General features: G+C 48.2%; 1 protein-coding gene across 3 annotated transcripts in view; it reads left to right on the forward strand.

Annotated features, from left to right (window-relative positions):
* LOC119396284 (uncharacterized) overlaps positions 1 to 21,603 on the forward strand; it is a 398,508-nt gene that overhangs the window by 250,280 nt on the left and 126,625 nt on the right. The window contains exon 4 of one of the 3 annotated variants that reach the window (XM_037663433.2): positions 19,667 to 19,794. The exons of the other annotated variants lie outside the window; for them this stretch is intronic. Within the exon in view, the coding sequence (XP_037519361.1) occupies positions 19,667 to 19,794 (128 nt within the window). The remainder of the gene's footprint in view (positions 1 to 19,666; positions 19,795 to 21,603) is intronic. 3 annotated transcript variants of the gene reach the window in all.

The following is a 21,603-nucleotide window of genomic DNA, read 5'->3' on the forward strand; positions in this document are numbered from 1 at the left end:
TTGTGTACTCTCCTTGTGGGCGGCTGGCGAACAGAACGCGGGAAGCGTACAGGAGAACGCTATATGGCTCGTATACCCAACGGCTTGGGGTCCATGAAGTGAAACTCCCAATAGCGCCGTACCCAAGGAAGGCAAATCCTGCGCTTCCGATCCTAAGGCTTCCTATTAGAGAGTTTTAGTGCCGGGGAACCCTAGCCGTTGGGTCCCTGCGTTCATTTGTGTTCTCCCGGTTTGGATAGCAAACCCAAACCGCTCATTATTATACCAGGTTAACCTCCCTGCCCTTTCCCTTTCATCTATTTCTCTCTCTCTCTCCTCTCTCTCTCTCCGCTTTCTTCTGTTCGCCAGCCGCACCCAAGGAGAGTACAACGGAACGCAAGGGCTTACGTATGCAAGCTTCGGGGCCCCGGCACTAATTAGTGCCCTGGACAACTAGCTGTTAGGTACGCACGTTTTTGCATCCTACGGTTACATCTCCCCACTTTATTCTGTTTGCCAGCCTCAGCCAAAAAAGAGTAAAAAGGAACGCAAAGGCTTGCGTACACAAGCCCCTTTAGAGTCACTGGCACTCAAGCCTTCTATTGTAGCAAATAAAAGAGGCAGGGATTCGAAAACCAATGTTAATGAGCGTGGCTGTACGTTCAACTCGCTCTAGGATTACACCCGGCTGCTCTTGCTTCATTGCAAAAGTTGTTTTGTTAGACTTGCTTAGGTTTCTATACACGCTTCTGAGCCAATCATAAGCGGCTTTTTCGTTGGGTACCAAAATTGGAGAAGGTGGCTACACAGAAAGAATTCGAAGATTAGGAGACTGTGTTTAATTGGTTGGAATTCGCATATATTTGCGCAAACCATAAACGAGCTGCATGCATCGCAACGCAGGAGACTGCTAATGGACTGTTGCTTTGTCGTTTTGCTACTTCCTCATTTGATAAGCCAGGATTTAACTGGATGCAGTCGAGTGTCAAGTTTCGCGAGTACAACGGCTGAAATTCGGAGTCTCGTATTCACGAAACGTTCCGGTGCCGCGATATTGTTGATGTCAAGAAAACATCGTGTGTCCACTCCTGCCGCTGGACGAAAGCCTTAGATGCCTCATCAAGCGCAAAAATTGACCGATGTCCCGAGTCGGCGATCCTTGTCGGCGGAGTCAACTCGAGTGATGCAAAAACTCGTCATCGCGTGATGACTTCACAAACCACCAAAAATTGTGCCGTCATCATGTGACATCATTGCTTGGTCAAAGGTGGGCCGATCCCGGAGGCAGTGCAAAACAAGTGGAGTTGCAGAAAGCTGACAATGCCTCCGATTCTGGAAGGGATTGCAAAACCACCATAGTTGCGGAAAGCTTTCGGAGGGGGGCGTGTAAGAATGAATACATTGACTTAGAAGAAAGAAATGAAGATGGTTTTCGCCTTCGAGTCGACTGAGGCGGATGTTTAAGAGACCGTATGAGTTGTTTTACTATACGGGTGTTTAAAACAGCGAAATCTCGGAATGAAACATAATGCGAATATTCCAGAGAAAAAAATATATAGCCGAACGGCGAAACGAATGTCCAATACTTCACTACTTCTAAAGCAATACGAAACGTGTAGCTTCCGCGATGTCCATTTTAATTTATTGGCGCTGGCGGATTTCCTGTGTGAATTGGAGCACCTTATAGACGAAGCTATTTCAAATTCAGTCCTATAGGATATCACATGCAGTCTGAACTGCTGGATGTACACGCGCCCGTAGACAATGAAGACCCGCGCATAGAGCAAAGCTTAGTGTAGACAATAATAAATATATGTGGGAGTTCTACGTGCGAAAACCACGATATGATTATGAGGCACGCCAGAGTGGAGGGCTCCGGAAAGTTCGACCGTCTGGTGTTCTTTAACGCGCCCTGATATCGCACAGTACACGGGCCTCCGGCATTTCGCGTCCGTCGAAGACGGCCGCGGCTGGGATCGAACCCGCGACTTTTGGGTCAGCAGCCGAGCACCGTAACCACTGTATCACCGAGGCGAGCAGTGATATGCACCACGCTCAAAACGTGGTACATACCTATATACGTGCTAACTCGTGCGATTTGCGCTGTATATGTACAAAAGATGTTCAGTGAATCCAGTGTATGACCACGGCCGCTACATTCTTCTTCTTTTTTCTTTCTTTTTTGATGTAGCAGCCGTGGTATAACGGCAAGCAACAGTGTTGTAAGAAACACGCTGCGGGTATCATCACCGCGTGCAAAAACATTTCGCTCCCTCACGACGACGCATACATGCAACTCTTCATATACGCCCATCAACGCTGAAGAGAACAACGGCGACCCCTTCCGCATTGCTCATCAGAAACGCACCGCCCCAGACACCGATTCCGCGAAACGGGCATGAAGTCGTGCTGCCCACACACACACACACAATCGCGTTCGCCGTTCCACATCTGTCAGCCTGGGAGTCATAACGCCTTCCACGACTATGCGAATCGAGGAACCCGGATATTACGTATCATCTTCTGCATCGAACACGAGAAACTTACACTGTGCGATATAGTGCGATATCTACACAACTACACGGTAATCGAGAACGCTTTTCTTTTTCTTTTTTTTTGTGGCCTCTTGGAACAGTTTAAGGGGTCTGTCATCCAAATACCGCCTGACATGGGCAGTTTTGTATTCAAGAAGTAAATTTCCTCCCAGCTTCTTTCCCCTACAGGATATAACAAAACCGCATATAAGGAACGCATCACCAATTATATATATACCTCAAGTTCGTTATAGACTGGGAGTTAACCAAAACTGAGCCTTGTTGACTACCTACCTTACAACGTGGACCATGACAAAGTCCACTGTTGATGCCACCCACGTGGTAACAGTTCAGAGCTTTATTTCACATGCGGTCGATCCGTCCGGTAGCCACGCACAAAATGCACGTATGCGCCCTTAGACCGGGTAAATGAATGCACCTACGTTTAGTGCACAGGCCTGCTCGTTGCATAACCGAGTTAGAATGTAACAGTGTCCAGAGTAGCGTGGTTGCAGTGGTATAAGGTGGCGCTCAGAACACGACCAGACCACGACAACGAGTTTTCGTGCGCTAAGCCCAACGTGTGAAAAAAATAAAAATAAAATAATAAAGAATGGAGGACACCCTAACTTTTTACTCATCTTGTATAAGGCACTTGCACATTTGCGTTCGTGTGCCCTGGTGTATTCTTTGGGTTAACCATGTGTTTTGTCACGCTGCCGAAACGGATGTCAGAAGTCACGTAGAGAGAAGATCTGCTCGGCCAGGTGCCGCAGCGACCCCACCTGGCCACACAAAAACCGTCTCCTCTTTTAGTGAAGTATATTTCCATTGATTTTCATTAGTTATCCAGGCAGTCTATTGGCTCTTAAGCAAACTTTATGGTCCGAGTCGGCAGGGGGGTGCAATAGGGGCACCTCCTGCCCTCCCCCAACACTTGCTACCCCCCCTCCGAAACCGCGCCTACGTTGCCCCCCCCCCCCTCCTCCTCCGCAATGCAACACGGGTTTGCACCCCCAAGACAAAATCTTACCGACGCCCATGCATATGTATCCAATATAACTTAAGAACCATCGATTTCGCACCAGCGTTATATTTTACAATACATCTTCTGAATATTCGGAAAACCGGACGTAAGTGCTCGACCGGAAGTGCTCTGAAAAGGAACGAAAGTGTCACTCAGTCCTCGGTCCACTAAAGCGAAGGAGGATGCCGCCGCGCCTCTAGTCAGGTTCTCTCCCCTGCTGCAGACGGGAAATGAAAAATGCGACGGGAGATGGGTTGAGCGAGCCGAAGTGCTAGGCTGCGCGCGGTGGGCTTAAGCGGCACGTGTCGATGCGCGTGTGCGGGGGCTCCCTGAGGCCCGAGCCCCCTCGAAGGGCTGCCGCATCCCTGGAGGAAACACGTGCGACGCTCCAGCGGCACCGCAGGCGCCGCTACCCATTGCGTCACGCGTGTCTGTAGCTTTGTGTGTGTGAGGGTAGTGCGCCCGGCTCCAGCGTTCGCCCAGCTCCAGCGTTAGCCCAAACTGACTCCACTCCTTCCGTCGGTCGCACTCACACTTTCATTCCACCCTCTCGCTGGATCCCGTACCGAGATGAGAAAAGGCGAAAATGCTGTGAAGGCGCAGAACGTTGACTGAATTCCAGTAGTGAAGCTTGCTGGACAAGTAGGTGATTCATGGCGGTAAGAAGCGCGCGAACATAGTAGCACGGGACCGGGAAGGAACGTACACGACGGGCGATGATTATGAACTCCTTATTTCCTGCGTTTGCCGCGTATCAAATGCGAACGATCAGCAGGCGTTTCGTATACGATTTATCAGCAAGGTGGTGGTTCGTGTTTATACGTGCCAAACGAGGAAATAAAGATTTCATAATCAGCGCTCATGTCGCTGTGTATGTTCCTTCCTCGTCCCGTGCTATTATGTTCGCGCTGTTGTTATTGTCATTGACTGAACGCCCTTAGTTTTATCTGAAGGACGCACTGTGTACGCATTGTTATACATTTGGACAGCCGTGCTGTTTGTTTGTTTTTCCTTCTCTCTCTCACTGTACAGTAATTTGCATCGAAGCTGCATATAGCTTGGAGGGGTAAAAATGTGGTGGTCCGTGAGTGCGCAGAAACTATATACGATGAAGAAGCAGCATACGCTACCTCGGAGGGTCTCCGGGTCTCCTAAGGTTTTGTCAGCACACAGGGTTGATACCCGCCGCAGCATGAATCGCTACGCATGAAGTCCTTCAGGTGTTCCTTATATCCTTTGAGCTAGCGTCACCAAACGCAAAGGTCGAAGCGCGCATCTCTGAAATGTGGTGATATAGAAATCAAAGGCTACAAAAGGAGACCGATAGATCCCAGCTCGTGATGAACATCGGGGGCCGCACGATTCACCTTCGCTGGTTACTCATCTGTACCGAGTGCGTTCATTTATTAACGCGGTAGCGTTACAGAGCTCGGTTCGCGGAAATTCCGGCGTCGTTGGTAGTGAGCGAAAAATCAGCGTTGTCCGTGAGTGAAAATGCGAGATATATGCAAATAAATTAATGATAAAGAATCTTCGGCCCGACTGAGAATCGAAGTCAGGCCTCCTGCGCGGCAAGCACGTGTTCTACCCCGGAGCTGCGCCAGTGCTTGAAAATGTCACGTAAGAAAAAGCTATAAGAACGTCATATAGTGGGTGGAGTCTTCTCTACGCATATATCACTGGGTGGCACAATCGTAGGATTGCACAAGTCGTCAAAACAAGTGAACTGCGCAACGAGTGGGTGCATTTAAAGCTGTCCACGGGTTACAAAGTGTGGAGCTGCGCGTGACAAAATAGGGACGAGTAGTGGGTATTTCGCCAGTTCGCAAAAGAAAGAATTATGGCGTAGTCTATGCGTGGGCACTTAGCAACTGTACATCCAGCAGACATTCTAGGATAGTTTGAAAAGGCCAATGTTATACGCGCACAAACGTTACTTTCATTACGGGATGGTTGAAGACGATGCGCACGGGGCCCGATTACGCTATCGCGTTCTATTCTTGAAAGCGAAGCGCAAGCGCCATTCCTAGCTTTTATTATTTTTTATGTAACCAGAACTCCGGGATCCAGCAAGACAGAAAGAATTGGGGGACAGGCCAATACTGTGAGTTGCATCTTAAACCTGTGCAAACTAATTTCCTAGAACAATTTACTGTTTTCTAAAAAAAAAAAAAACCGTCACGCGCCGCCGCTCGCCTCACCCTGTGGTTTGGCTGTAATTGTTGACAGAGGTTGTTGATAGTTCCTTGCCGGAAATTGACATTCAGAACGACCCTTGAGGTCATTCCTAGTTGTAATTCCTATTAGAGCAGCGCTGTTTGATGTTACTATTGGCGCTGTTGCAGTTCCTTTAGAGCAGCGCTGTTTGATGCGCTGTAACTGTATCCTTTTTAGCTGAATGCAGCAGGTGTCGGGTAACCATGAGCGTTGCTCAGCTGCATTCCAGTCTGAGTGACTAATCGATCAGGAAGTTTGACTCCTTCGCGAATCCCAAACTTCGAAAGCTTGACCTTGCGGTAAACTGCAGCGCACAGAGCGCCGCGTTCTTCGCCACGACTACGAAGACGTCCTGCAGGCCAATGCAAACTACATGCACTTACGAGCGCAAAAGTATTGTGGATTCAGCCCAAGGTTCTTAGTACCAACGAACGCAAATTCATCTCCTATAGGCTTCCAGAAGAGGCAGAGCGTGGCCCGGGCTCCACGCCAGCTCCGCAGCGAGGTCGCATCGCAGCAGACCTCGCAGCCGCGACACTTCCTGCGCGCCCCTCTGTGCTTCCGCCCTCACACTGGGTTTGTGTGTGCGCTGGGGGGGGGAGGGGGGGGGATGCAGAAGGGGGGAGGGGGGATGGCGTCCCGCCGCAGGCCCCGACCGTCAGGCCGGCGGGTAGGCGTGGGAGCGAGGCGCGCGGCGTGGCATTCTCCGGCCGGCGTTGTCCACGCATCACCGAGCAGGCTCGGCGGCGCGCGCGACGAGTACACGCACGAACGTTCTGGCGCAGCAGCCGACCCCGGTGTTCAGCCATCCGTCGGTGCCCCTGGGCCCATGGCACGCAGTCAGCAGCCCGGGGCCACGCGAGCACGCAAACACTCCGGTGCGCGCGGGCGCACAGCGGTTGCTATATAGTTCGATTCGGAAAAAGTTGGGAGCCAGTCAGCACGAAGCTCGAAACCATGCACGAAGTTCTTGCACGCCCGACACGCGTGATGTACTCGTGGGTTGTTGGGCTGGCGTCGGGTATGAGCCGCTGGTTAGCGGTGAGAGATGCGAGAGTTGAACATCGCATATTATACGGGGTCGAGACCAAAATAGCTGAACCAAAGAAGCATCTTGCACAAAAGCCGTGTAGCGTTCGTGAAACTCTAAAATCGGAAACATTATGACAAGAGTCTCGTGGGCCTCCTTGTGCGTCGCCGACATTTGTTATGCAGGCAGGACGCCTCCGTGGTTTTGAAGACGATAGTCTTTCTTGGGGAACTTAAACGCAGAAATTTTGGTCTGTCTTTCTGTCTGTCTATCTGTTTGTCGGCACGTCACTCGATTCAGCCACCCGGCCAAAGTTGAACCACTTGCTTACCGCCCACCCATCCTGAACTGGTACGGCTGTTCCTACTTGTGAACGTTGTCGATCAAAAATAAATATTACGCATATCTGAGGCGCAACATCATTAGGTAAGTGTTAGGTGGTGTGTTCCTTTAATAGAAAATACATAGATACGCAATTTTAAAGACCCTAGTTTCTTAAGCAGCGCTGAAAATGCGACTGCACTGAAACTTGCCTTCCACCGTGCCCTCTGCACAAGCTCATGTTGTGTTTCGGTTTTGGTTCAGTATTGCATTGTACGAATGGCAGGGGACGCCGCTCTAGCATTCCTGTTTTACCCAGGCGACGTGTAAATAAGAGAGTTTGTGGAGAGCACTCGTTGAGTGCGGACGTTTCTTCTCTTTCGGCGCATCGCGCCAAACCGCGTGTTCGGGCTGGCCGGCATTCCCGCCGGTCGCGTTGGTCACCGCTGGTCTTCACCTGCCGCTGCGCCGGGACTACCAGCCCGCAACACAGCACTCATGTTTCCCGACGTATTGCCAGATGGCGTCCATATCTCACGCAGCGTAAGGTCCCTATATTTATAGAGGGACTTTAACGCAGCGCCTCTTCTATCGTCTTTAGGCGACATTTGCAGCGAAGCACGCAGATACGCGGCCAATTTTTGTTTCTGATTTCGGCTATTATTAAGCTTTCTTGTCACATCTCTCTCAGAGTTCTTATAATGTGCAACTGTAAGAAGAAGTAGAAGAAGAAGAAGATGTTTAATGACGAGAAGGAGGAGAGGTCGGCCTGGAAAACGGGTTTCTGGCCTGCTACTCCTCACGGGGGTAAGGGGAAAAGGGACTGTATGTATGTTAATATCAAACAGAACGCACGAAGCAGTCATTGTATACCTACGATTTATGCTACTCTGCAAGAAGCCACTGACGTAATTGGGGGTGCCGAAAGTGACGAAAGCACGCGCACTTGTGGCAGGAATCTTGTTTCCCATCTTATAGTAACCATAATGAAACTTGATAACTGCCCTTGCTTAGTCTGGTTTTACTGATGGCCACAAGATCTCGATACCAGCTCGTCTGACTGCTACTGACTGTATTCACAAACACGTCTTACGCTAAACATTTTTGGCAAGAGAATATTTCAACCAATCACGATGCGGGACGTGCAATTAGCGAAGCTGGCTGACCAAGTGGAAACGCGCTCGAAGGAGAAGTTTTGTGAATTTGGTCCCAGCTCTCCCGCATTCCGGCTGAAAGCCGGCAAATTTTAATTTTAGCGCCTGCTTTCACATGCATACAAACTTCTAAAACTTTCCCTTAGTACTACAGTGAGATAAACAATGTTTTTACGGCACGTTGCAGGAAGACGATTTTCCTGTTCGATACGAGTGACGCCGCGAACTGACGACGTGCATCCCGCTGCGCGGGCTACGGTTTCTGCCTGGCGACGCAGCAAGGCAACGCACGCGGCCGGGTGGCCTGCTTCAATGGGGCTCCAATTTGTAACCTCCCCATCCACGCGCTTCCTCCTTTATCATTTGTATTTTATTTTGCGGCCGCGGTTCTGGACCCTCGATTCCGGCGTTCGTTGAAGGCGGCTCGTCACCTCACTTGTTAGGTTCGCGACAGAAAGGGATGGATTGGATTGAGCGAACCTCCGGTGCGGGCTACACCCAAAGCGACGACCACACCGCTCGCTGGCTCCCGACCTGATTGAATCTTCCTGTCCCTAACCCTCCACCCCCGTGCCACCCTTACATTTGTGCGCATTTAAACGTGACTTGGGCGGAAAAGTTGAGGCACGGTCCGCTTCCAGTACTCTTCAGTATCGTCTAAGTTCGGCCATCGCCATTTATATTCTGAAACTTCGTTTACATATCGCCCGAAGCAGTGAGGTCGAACGTAGAACTTCCAAATTAATGGTTCTCACATTGTTGGGGACCCTATAGTATCAGGCGTTCAATTTTAGTTCTTGCCGCCTGCGGTGACTAATTCGTGTCAAGGCCATACATTGTTCATTGTGTTAGAAAGAAGAACAAAACAATGCATCGTTGGAAAGAGAGAAAGAGGTGGGGGGGGGGGGGGGGGAGGAGGAGGTAGGGTTGGCACGTATTGCGTCGCCATGCGTCTTCGTCAAAAAACATCGAAGCCACTGTGCGCGTTGCCAAGGTTGTCGTCGAGCCCCCGTGCACAGTGCCGCCTCTTCGATGCCGAAGATGTGTACTCGTGAAAGAGGCATAGCCCCTCTTTAAAATCCCTTATTTCTAGTTCCGTGTGCTGCGAGATCAATCTTGCGGCAAGGTGTGCCGCGTTGTTAACCTTGAGGACGCGGGTTCGATTTGCGGTCACGGCGGTTGCATCGCGGTGAGGGGGACGGGGGGGGGGGGGGGGGGGCGAAATGTAGAAACGCCAGTGTACTTAGATTTGCGTGCTCGTTAAAGAACGCCAGCCGGTGAAAATTATAAAGGGGAAAAGCCTTAGATGCATCATCAAACGCGAAAATTGACCGGCGGCATCGGTGTCAACACGAATGATGAAAAAAAAAAAAAAAGTCAGCATAGCGTGATGATGTGACGTCGTCATGATGTCACAGACCACCAAAGTTTGAGACGTCGTCATTATACGCCGCATAACATGACTTCATATCATGCGCCATCGCGTCACATCGTCGCTTGGTCAAAGTTGGGCTGATCACGGAGGTAGTGCAAAATTACGGTAGCTGTAGAAAACTTTCTGAGGGCGGCGGTGCATATCGTACATCGACTGAGAAGAACTAGAAGAAGAAGAAGATGGCTTTCGCCTTCGATTATTCTTAGAGGATGCATAAGGTACGCTGTGAGTTTTTAGGGTGTCTCCCACTACGGTGTTCACTTCGCAGTCATACGCTTGCTTAGGCAAGTAATATTCCAGAATTCAATTCTGCGAAACCTGTAGAAGGTCCAGGTACCAGTTCTTGTTGCTGGCACAATGAGTCAAAAACTTTCGAAGAAGTTCACAAATGCAATGCTAGAGAAAAGCTGAACCACGTATACCGTAATCTCCCATGTTCATATAATATAGTGTATGCAAACTTTGTATGCGAGGATTTATTTGTTTTTGCTTTTTTTTCTAACATGCAATTTACGACGGCTGCGATGTGGCTTTGCTGGCTGGCTGACAATCACCAGAACAGTGAGATGTTTTGGAATGCAGCCTTGTATGCATTGGTGTCCAATGCCTACCCGCTGCTGTCTTCACGAACACATTCAGAGGCAAGAGCTCGCTTTTGACTATAAAAACACATGCATGGACCCATATAAGGGGCGCGGAAAAGCTATTATTAATTTCGCGGCTAATACCATTCGTAGGACTCGGGCGGAAACATGCTACCGAACGGTGTTCTGAAGAATATTTCTTTCCTCCTTATTTTCTTCGCACTGACAGGCCCCTACATGTAATGGTCAAATAACAGCCGTGGTCTCAGACAAAAAAAATCTCTTTAAAAAAAGTTAAAAGAGCGGGAGTGACAGTTTTGCTGTGCATCACATCTCAGCTCCCGATGAGCTGAAGCAGTCTTCTTGGTGTTCCGTAACCGCAGCTAACCGTCTTTAACGTGGAGGCGAGAACGTAAAGTAAGAAAATGGAAAACAAATACAGCTATATACGCCAGAAAATTGCGAGCGGTATGTGTCACTGTCGTAGACATGGCGCGGCAACATGAGACGATGGCACGCAATTCGTGACATCCAACCGACTCCTAGCTCACCGCCCACCTTTCTCCTTCCCTTTCTTTATCTTTCTTTCTTTTCTTTTTTTTAAGAAAAGCGTTTATTGCTCTCCAATCATATTACGCGCCAAGCTCATTTATCTTTTCCGTGCCGCGAGTCCCCATCCTTTGGCCCATTTTTCATTTCTACGTGAATCATTCAAGGAAAGGAACACAATAAACCGAAGCTTCCTCGGGCTATGTGTCTTCCCTCTTTTTTTATTTCAGTTCCAACCCTTTCTTTATTTTTGTTTGTTTTTTCTTTCCCTACCATCTTCTTGTTCCCAGAGCATCATCCCGCGGCTGTGTGCCGCGAGGATGGACAGGGCTGCGGAGGATCAAATTTGCGGTCTCTCGCTCCAACGTCCGTTCCGGGAGAAGCGTCATCTTCAGCTCACTCCGGCGTGCTTCGTCCCTATTTATTTTTCTCCCCAAATTTTCCTATTTTTTTCTCCCCAATTTTTTTTATTGCACTACTCATAAAGTTTCTCGTTTCCTGAGAGGCGCGGCAGACAGAAAGCGTGAAATGAAAAATACAAAGAAAGAAAATCAAAGGGGAATAGCGGAAGACGCAAAAAGGACAGGCAGGAAACAAAAGGACTGTAGGGAACTGAAGGATGAGAATGGGGAAGCGCGGAGAAGTAGGTATGAAGGGAAGCTAGGGAAGATGGAGGGGGTGCTGGAAGAGGGGGGCGAGGGGACTATTGCATTGTGAACCACGTTTCTACTACTCGCCGTATTTTCCCCTTCTTTCCCTCCGCGTTCTTCCTGTCGATTGAGGCGAGCTTCGATCGATGCTGCGGCTCGTCCTCCCCACCCCTACGTCTCCCTCTTTCTCCCCGTTTTTTTTTTTCCTTTTTCTTCTCCCACCTTGCAGTACCGTACTTTCCGGGCTACACGCAGCTCGTTCGCGCGGTTTGAGAAATCGGAGCCTCAAGCGAAGCGACGCTTTTTTGTCCCAGTATACAAATGTATGAGCAAACGCTGACATTGTTTACGCGTTGATTTTCGTCGTATTCAATGGGGAGTGTTGCAGGGTGCAAGGGTTGGTGGGGTAGTTCGTTTCAGTTTGAATCGCTTTAAAAGCAAACCCGCCTCTGAGTGCATGAGCGCGACATGGAATTGACATTTTGCAAAAAATTCGTAAGTCGCCTTTCCCTCAAGAATATTTTCCAGACGAAGATTCCCGTTCACTGGCCGCTTTTCTCGCTCAAAGCGCTTTCACTCCTCCACAGCCCAGTGAAGGTGCGCCAGCATCACAAAGGCTTTTAAAAAATTACCGCAAGAATGTACTGCCCCGTTGTAAGCTGTGTGGCGTACAGAGAGAAAGTGGAGAAAACGAAAGAAAGGAAATGCAGGGTCCGCAGGGTTTAGTGTTGTATAAGAAAATTAGTTTACTAGTCGCTGATAGAGGTTGTTCATGGGGAAAGCGTGCTTGCTCGCGCATGCGCAGTGACTATTTTGCAATGTGTCAATTGCTGTAGCTGCCATGTCTACATTTTCAGCGACGGCGTAAAGGAGGCTGCAGGCCAGTGCATATGACCAACTAGACAGCTCTGCGCTACAGTTTGCACGCAACAGTAATCTCAATTAAGCGAACTATTGGCCGTCTCAAATACTGGCTGGTAAACTATTCACTGACTCATGTCCCGCAGCGTAAAATCTCACGTGTTAGATCAGAGTTCCTATTTCACGAAGTGTTTGTGTATTTGTATATGTGCTGCCTGCCCAACAACATATTAAGGTATATATAGAACGTGTCGAAAGTCAGCGAAAGATTTCGTAAGGCACGTGGCCGTGAAGGGACTGTTTTCAGAGCTGCTTATCTTAAGCTTACAAGCGCACGGTGAGTCTCAATGAAACAACGTTTATAAGCTCAAAAAGAAACTGGATGCGTGTCATTGATATCGCCTGGTTGTGGCAACGTGGTCCGGCAGCAGTCGATGTGTTTTTTTCCGTAAAGTAGCGTAATTCAGCGACGCATATTGCCCGTAGCGTAAAGAAGAATACGAAGAGAGTGTTTTGTAACCATTCATTTTACCCCCTATCCTCCTCTGCTACTAAGTCGTATGCGGCCGTGTTACCGACATGCCCGGTATCCCACCCACCTTCAGGCGCGAAACGGTGACATGAGGAACGGAAGATGGAATGAATTGTTACGAAACAAGGGTTCCTAAACAGTGTTTCGTAACGATTCGTTCCTTTCTTTTTCTTATGCTCTCTTTTTGCTCCTACGTCATTCGAGCAGACACTGCGCATGCATCTGTCATTGTCGTTGAGCCCAGCGACTCAGCTGGACAGGTGACACGAAAAAATAAAAAATAAAAATTTAGGCAGCTTCGCAATAGTGGGGCCAAGCCTGAAGGAAGTGCGGAGCCTGGTTGGAATTCTTTGTTTTTCTTCATTTTCTCTTTTCCCGTTTTTTCTGTTTCTTTTTCTCTCCTATTTCTAGCTTGTTTCCTCTTTTTTTCTGTTTTTATACTTAGTTTTGCCTGCGTTACGCCAAGCGACGACAGCATACGACAGCACGGGCCCCCAAAAGTGCTCCACACTTAAAAAAAAAAAAAGCATTGGGAAGCTAAAATATCATATCGTTATGAAGTACGACTTTTTTCCTTACCGATAAGCATCGGCGGCTCGCCGCAGCGCCTAGTTGATTACACCCCAGTTCAGTTGTCATGGAACTATATACACAGCATGGATGTCAATATCGCTTGACGTCCAAGATCAACAGCACGCGTGAAATACGGGTCTGAGCCTTTGAAGGCGACATCTTCCCGGGCCTTCTCAAGTAGTTTTTGGAACAAGGTGTGGACGATGTCCAATAACGATAACTTTTGACCGAGTTCAACTGCCGCATTTGTTCGCATACAGCCAGCGCCGGCTCACGTTGCTCAACGTGGTCAAATGATAGCTATAATGTTGGTTATTTCGCCACTATATGATAATGTTTTCTATAATGTTGGCCGTCTGCTGTTACGTAAGGAACACCCGTCTTCCTTCAATCTCAGTTGACATGGCGGAGTTGTGTGCCATCTTCTCGTAATCCGACGCTAATCTCATTTGAAATACAAACGCGTTGTGCGCGGTCTGTAGCCCGGAAACTTCGTCTGCTCTTCCCCGACAAGTTCGCGCAGGGCTTTGTGGATGTCTTTTTTGTTCGTGAAGGATGCAACGTTCGGCAAGTGGGCGAGCGCGCTCCCTGAAAGGGTGGCTTCTCCTCAGCAGCCGCTGGCCGTTGAAGTACGCGAAGGGAGAGCGGCGACGCACGCGGACGTTGGGCGGGCGACGTCCCGTGGCCCGAGAGTGTTGTGCAGTGAAGCGCACCGCACTGGGGAAAGAAGAGAGGGATGTAGGGATGCGGAAGGGAAGCGTCGCGGAGGAAGATAGAGGGGGTCGGCCTGGGCTTCTCCCGTTTTTTTTTTTTGTTTTTTTTTTTGGTGCTGCTGTCGCTGCGTTGCCTCCTCCGTCACACTGCTCTCCTCCTCTTCCTCCTTCTTCGTAGTCTCTCGCCTCTTCGACCTCTCTCCGCAGTTTGTCTCGCACTTGTTCTTTCTCTCATACTCCGCTGCTCTTGTATTCGCAGACGTGTCTACTCTTTCTGACAGGAGAGCGCGAAGCAGAAAGTTTTCTTTTTTTTTTTTTTCCTTCGTCGACACCTCCTCTTCGTTTCCTATCCGTTTGCCGTTCTCGTGGGCACGACCGACGTTGTTTGCTCTGTCTTTTTCCCTTCCCTCTTTGCGTTCTTCTTTTGTTTACTTTATATATCATTTGACGCGGTGTCCCGAACGTTCCAGCTGTTTTCGTTCTCACTTTTTTTCCTTTTTTTTAATGCAGTTATCCTGCATCACGAACAAACTTTGCTAGTTCGTGAATTGTGTCCCGTCGGTCACAATTAGGACGTCAAACTCTTTCACGGAACTCGCGTTACAGCTCTGTTGAAAATAAGCTCATCTTCACATTCTTTTCTTTATCAATGACAGCAAGAGATTTGCGACTCTAGTTTGCGTATGATTCCACGTACTTCTTGCATCTCAAGGCTCCAAGTACGTGTCGTTACATTAATTAAAATATCAGGTTCTATACGTACGCCCCGAAGAGGAAATGTGATTGTGAGGCGCACCACAGTATCAGTGTGTAGTAAACATGTCGTGGGACAGTGTGCACCCTGAGAATTAATTAAGTCGTCCATTGCTTCCGTGTCCTTCACAACAAGCCGGCGTTTTTCACCGTAGCTGGTGAGCGCCACAGAGCACTTTGTAAATGGTACGGGCAACGTCATTAATTATGAATCGCCCCTGATCAGCCGCCGCTTGCCATGAGCCATAATAGACATACAGCTGTATTTCTGAAAAGCAATACCTATCTATCTGTCTATTTATCTACACATACACACACACGCATATATATATATATATATATATATATATATATATATATATATATATATATATATATATATATATATATAATATGACATGCAGCTTACGCGCAATCAGTGCGGCCGCCTGCACACAGCAGCACCCTCAAGCAATTTCGTATATATTAAGCAGTGACCTTCGTTTTTCTGGCGAGTAATCAAGCCAGCACAACTCTTGTTTTCGCGAACGTACGCGAAACTGTCGCGAAACCGAAGACACTGTATCTAATGCTTGCGAGCCTAATATAGTGATCGCGTGCGTTCACTTATTTCCTTGTTTTCAGGATATACACGCACCTGAGGAAACAGAGTGAACACACTTATAATTAACTAGTCATACGTGTATTCGTGCACAGCGGTGTCAGTTCTATTCAGATATACATTACATGGGTAGGTGTGAAAACTTTCAGGCACAGAGCACCTCCGAGCTACTCCATTACTCTGTACAGTGCAGCATCCATCTATGATTTCCTTAACGGTGTCGTTATCAAACCACGGCTGTCAATAAATAATAAATAAAATAAGAACAAACGCGACATACATAGATCACATTTGTCTTTGTGTCTCTAAGAGACAACAAGTGACAAAAAAAAAATAATCCCGCACATGACCTACCGATCACAATGACAGCCGTGGACAAGTCTGTAAGAGTAAATTTTGGTTGAAGTTATTTGCGACCACTCAGGATGGCCCCGGTCTATTATATAAGAACTGTTTGCGCAGGTTATCATGTCTCCAGAAACAAAAAAGAACGTGCAGTTCACGAAAGCGTATTACGCAAGAAAATCGTGAAGAAATCAAACAATCGAAAAATAATGTTTTCCCTCCTTCCTACCTATACTGCCTCCTCACCTTTTTGCGTGATATTTAATTGAAGCGCTTGACAGAATGCCGTGAGGGACATCTTGCGGAGGAAGCGGTTGTTCCGTGAACTTTCCCCGCATCAACTGTACAATATTGATGTGCGATATGCTAGCGTCTCCTATAGTTAGCTCGGTGGTTCAGCGACTTGCCTCAGGAATAGCGTTGGTCCCGGGCTCGAATCCCGAATGGGTTTCCTTTGTAGCGTCGTGCCAGAAACGGGTGGAGAAAAAAATTGAAACTTTCAATATACGCTATGCGTAAGATCCCTTCCCTAACTAAAGCAAGAAATTCCACACCGCCCCTTATCCATGTGACTCGAAGGCGAATTTCTTCGCAGTTGATTGTATAGATGCACTAGCGTTCATACGCCACTTCAATATTTATTGATCAGAGGCGTGCCTTGACCCCCCCCCCCCTCAGCAAAACTTTGCAAAGGAAGTTCTTGGTAAGAATATCTCGTGTGAGTCATATCTTTCAATGAAAACATCCTTACTGGATTGCAATCACTGATAACTCGTATGTGAAGGTACTAGATCGAAATGCCTATCGTTGAGCACCGATTACGCGAGATATTCGTGTTTAAGTGCGTTGACATCCTGATCGGAAAAGCTAATTATACAGTGACGTACTCATGAGTTGACTCACTCAGACTCACTCAGACTCAGATCGAGCCGTGAGTCTGAGTCTGAGTGAGTAATATTTAGGTGAGTTTGAGTCCGATTGAGTCTGGCTGAGGAAAATTTCGGTGAGCCCGAGTCCGAGTGAGCCCTAAGGGCAAAATATATTCCATGAGTGAGTCTGAATGAGTTCCACATTTTTGGCCGACCTATATTGATGAGGCATCTAAGGCTTTCGCCTTAACAAAGGACATACTAATACGACACACGCACAACTAAAGTATATAGTTTGTGTGTTAACTGGTGCACCAACGCCGATCACGCGATATGCCGACGCGAGCTTCTAGAAAGCCCTCCGGGCCGGCTCTTCCATGTATAACGCTGTAAGCCGGGGGCTGCTGTCCCTATCAGCTGGTTGAAGTCCCAAGCCGAAGACGGCCAGCGGCTCGTGTCGCCGGCAACGACCTCGTCTTCCACGTCCTGCTCGCTTCACCTCCGGTGAGCGCCCGCATCGAGGATTACGTCTTCGTTAACGCTTAATTGAATTCATTAAAGCGGCAGGCCCCCGCTCGGAGGATTAGGAGCTTACCGCCGCTGCGTATAAGAGGGGGCGCTACGTCCACAGCCGTTTGCACCCTTCTCCCGCTTCACGTGACCCGTGGTATCAAACTAGAGACTCTATACTATATGCTGGGATTGGATAGGAACTTTATTTCCCAGTGAGCATTGTGGAGGAGGGTGAGGCAGAAGCCGGAAAGAAATGGCTTGGAAACCCTCAACGCTTGAAAACATATAACAGAGAGGCAGTGCAGCAAAACTTAGTCGAATTTAAAAACAAAAGAAATGAAAAGCACTAATAACAATAAAAACGAACCTCTCCTCCCCCGCCCCCCCACCGCCCCTTTTCTCTGACAAATAAGCAATAAACGAGAGACGAGACAGGCGTAAATAAAAAACAGTATGTTAATACATATATACGCGAAAAGCAATAAGTATATCGCCCACACATGTACAGGGTCGTACACATCTAAGGTCATCACCTCGTTAGTATTCAGGACCTCAGAGAAGCTGCTTTGTAACACACAATTCAGAAAATTATTATTGCGTTTATCGATATCGTGGTAAAGCGTCATATGACGGACGTTTCTCTCGTGGAGTAGATTAAATGGTCTAGTTTTACCGCCTTCAATCTATAGTGAGGTGTTCACCATATATAGATATGGTCGACCCTGTAGACTGACTGACGCGATAATTCCTAAGGCATACTGTGCATATTCATCACCCGAAACCGGAAGCGACCAACGTCAGTGGAGGTGCACCTTGCAATGTTCGCGTCGGTATACGTATACTCACAGAGCGATACTAACACACACACACACACACACACACACACACACACCACACACACACACACCACACACACACACACACACACACACACACACACACACACACACACACACACACCACACACACACACACCACACACACACACACACACCACACACACACACACACACACACACACACACACACACACACACACCACACACACACACACACACACACACACACACACACACACATATATATATATATATATATATATATATATATATATATATATATATATATATATATATATATATATATATCGTATACGCGCGAACACATCAGTGTATGCATATAAGTATGTAGTACAGTTTGTGTACAGTATGTAGTACTGTTGTTTACGGTCGTATGCTCTTCTTCCGGCTTGAGTTTCAATGAGAGCAAGGTTTCGTAATTATGCATATATATATGTTTTCGAGCTCACAGCGAGATTTGGTATATAGTTGCACAGCCGTTGTACGAGTCATCACGAGCGTCAACTGATTGAAAGCGTTTATGATGGATGCGCGAATCAAAGCCGTTTAGCGTGAGCGGCGAAATTTCGGTGTACCGAAATGCGCGCTATAAGGAAGTGTCGAGCTTAACGATCTTCTGAAGGCTTTGCAGAAAGTTCGATATCTTTGTTTTATGAAACATTACGGAGTAAAAAATAAAATCCGATGGGCAGTTCTTTACTTTTTTTTTGCGTTTCTTTTTACTCATGCAGCGCGACGTGTTTTCTGCAGCGTGACTGCAACATTGCTGACGTTTTGAGAGGCGAGCGCGTGATGGGCAGCATAAATCGCTCACAAACGCTCGGCTGCGGAGCGCGCTCACAAACGTTAGACTGAATCCTTGGGAAGTGCGAAGAGCTCTAATTCAAGCCGTTTGACGCCCATCACTAAGTTATTCAACCCTACAGAAGTCCCCGAATACGTACGAAGCGAACTTAGTTTAGATGCGTAGGCGAGAATAAACGTCGAAATCGCCCCGAAAAGAAACTGTGGATCTGAAAGAAAAATGCCTTGCTGCCGTATAAACACCTCGAAACGAGTGTATATATTAGTACAACGTTTACGGAATGCATGGTAGCGCTAATTCAAACTTGAAGGACAATGTATTTCGCGTCATTTAAAACTTACCCTAATTACAAGTGACTGTCTCGCGTTTGACAGCTAAGTAGCCGAAACGTGTCAGCTCACGTGCCATGATTGTTCATAAATCAATGTAATGTTGTCGGTGTATCGACATAATATTCCACGCGTTGCCAACACCAGTTCATAGTCGATATATACGCCAATTAAAGTAAGGCAATAACTATACATCTTAAGCATCTCCTTCTTCAAGCTCCTCTTTATACAACGTCGTAACGCCGAGAAACATTGTTCCATAAAAGCGAATGCAGGCGGAAACAAACAGTTCCACTTTGAAGCTATCTGCTTGTACACGTATACACTGCCACTTACTATCTCGTTTCCTGCGCTGATCTTTCCCTACAGATTAGCGCAGGAAGGCCCACGCGCCTCTTCTAATTTCCACCGAAAACTTCTCCCCATTTCCAGGGTGCACGCTTCAAAGACGGAACAACTACAGGCAGCAGCAGCAACAACCTAAAACTTCGAGTGCGCCTGTCACTGACAACGCGGCACATGCTAGGGGAGCGGCGGTCTTGTTTGATTTGGGTTCCTCTGTAAGTTCCTTCCCCGTTATTCTTTCTTTTCCTTCATCGCGCGTTCTCTTAAGCTTCTCCTTTCTCATTTGCTGCCAGTCGCTGCATAAGCACACAACGAACCGTCTTGGTACTACACGGCCGCGCTTCGTGTCTCTCCTCTCTCCCGCTCCTTCCTCCTTTTTCCCTAGCGTCCCACGCGAACCCGGACACATCTTCACGTACACGCGAATTCAAACTAACGCGCCTGCCTTGCGCAGTACTTTCTGAGAACGGGTTAGATGGTGAGGGTACGGGCAAGGCGTGCACTGGAGGAAGCAGTGCGGGTAACATGAAGCAGAGAGACAGAGAGGGGGGGGGGGAGATAAGAGGAGGGGGTAGGGAGCATGGGACCGTGTCGGCATCGGACAGAGCGCATGCGCTCAGGTAGACGCGTGGGCAAATATTTACTCGAGAGCGGCGCCTCTGTTTACACAATAAATCGATGTGTTATCATTAGCGGAGCAGGAATTCTCCCCTCCCCACTGCTCCCTACGTCCCTGTGCCGATCCCGTTCCTAACGCTCTTCCTCCTTTACCCATGTTCTCCTCCTCCTCCTCCTCTTCTGTCCACACCAAAGACGTCGGCGACAGCGCGAGCCCGCCAGCGTGAAGGGAGGACATTCGGGAAAGAGGGAACGGCGTTGCTAGTGAAGGATAGAGGGATGAGCGAGAGAGAGATATAGAGAGTTGTGGAGAACGTGCTCCCGCGCTTCGCGAAGAGCTTGTCCCCATCCCGTGTTCTTTCCTTTCGTTCCCTGAATTTTTGTTCGTTTCTCAGCGACTCCCCCTAAGCTGAAGAGATCGGGAAACGCTTGCGGGAATTCGCATGCAGCAGCGGAATCGCATACATTCGCTGGATCCCGATTTGGAAGCGTGTCGTGCCGAGGACGCTCGAAGACGGCGTGTGTGATGTATGTGGCGGAACCTTTAAAAAGTACAGGTTGCAGAAGCGCTACCTGAAGTACTGCTCCAAAAGAACAACAAAAAAGAGATGCCTGCATCTTCGAGAGCTCGAAAAGGGAGAAACGCGAATCCTGCGCTTCAGAAGTCGCTCCTGAACTACTACAGTTGAACCCAGCGCTCGCATCGTGTACTTCCCCTGCAAATGCGTCTCTCAGTTGCCGAGTCAAGTCGAGGAACGCGACTTTGCTCTCTGTAGAAGTGATCCTTTTCGTAGGTGAAACATCCGGCGTTAAGAGTAGGAGCCAAAGTGCGATCCGTTTTCAGGGAATATTATTTTTGTTTGTCTGTATACTCTCTTCCAAATACAGTCGGCCTCGCGGAAGGCACGAACGAAACAATGACACTAGCGATGTTCGAAACTCATTGCTGGTCAGTGTTCTAATTTTGTAGCGGAAAATATTACGACCAGAAACAACATGGATGCGCGGTAGTTGCACACGGCAGTTGAAACAGTAAATACAAAAAAAAAAAATCACAGTTTCGCCGCAAGGGCGAAGCAATGAATGCGATAGCAAGAAATTAATGTTATGCGAAGTGAGGCTCGCCAATGGATACTCTCAGTTTGAACAGCGCTCCTCTTGCAAAGGCGGCCGAAGCAGCGAAGGAAACTAGCGTGCTTCAAGTGTCGAGCTGTGACACTTGATAGTTCGCGCTCATCTTCTGTTTGTTCGTTTAGCGGCGTCTCGAGCTCGCGTGACTTTCGTACGCTTCGTAACATGAGCGCGGACATCACGGTGAAAGGTTGAAACATCCCTCTTGCCCTCACCACGAGAAAACCACGCGAGCAGACAGCGGAAGGCCAAGGTTCTCCCTGCGCAAGTATAAG

This window comes from Rhipicephalus sanguineus, chromosome 6 (assembly GCF_013339695.2).
Source record: "Rhipicephalus sanguineus isolate Rsan-2018 chromosome 6, BIME_Rsan_1.4, whole genome shotgun sequence".
Classification (NCBI taxonomy): Eukaryota; Metazoa; Arthropoda; class Arachnida; order Ixodida; family Ixodidae; genus Rhipicephalus; species Rhipicephalus sanguineus.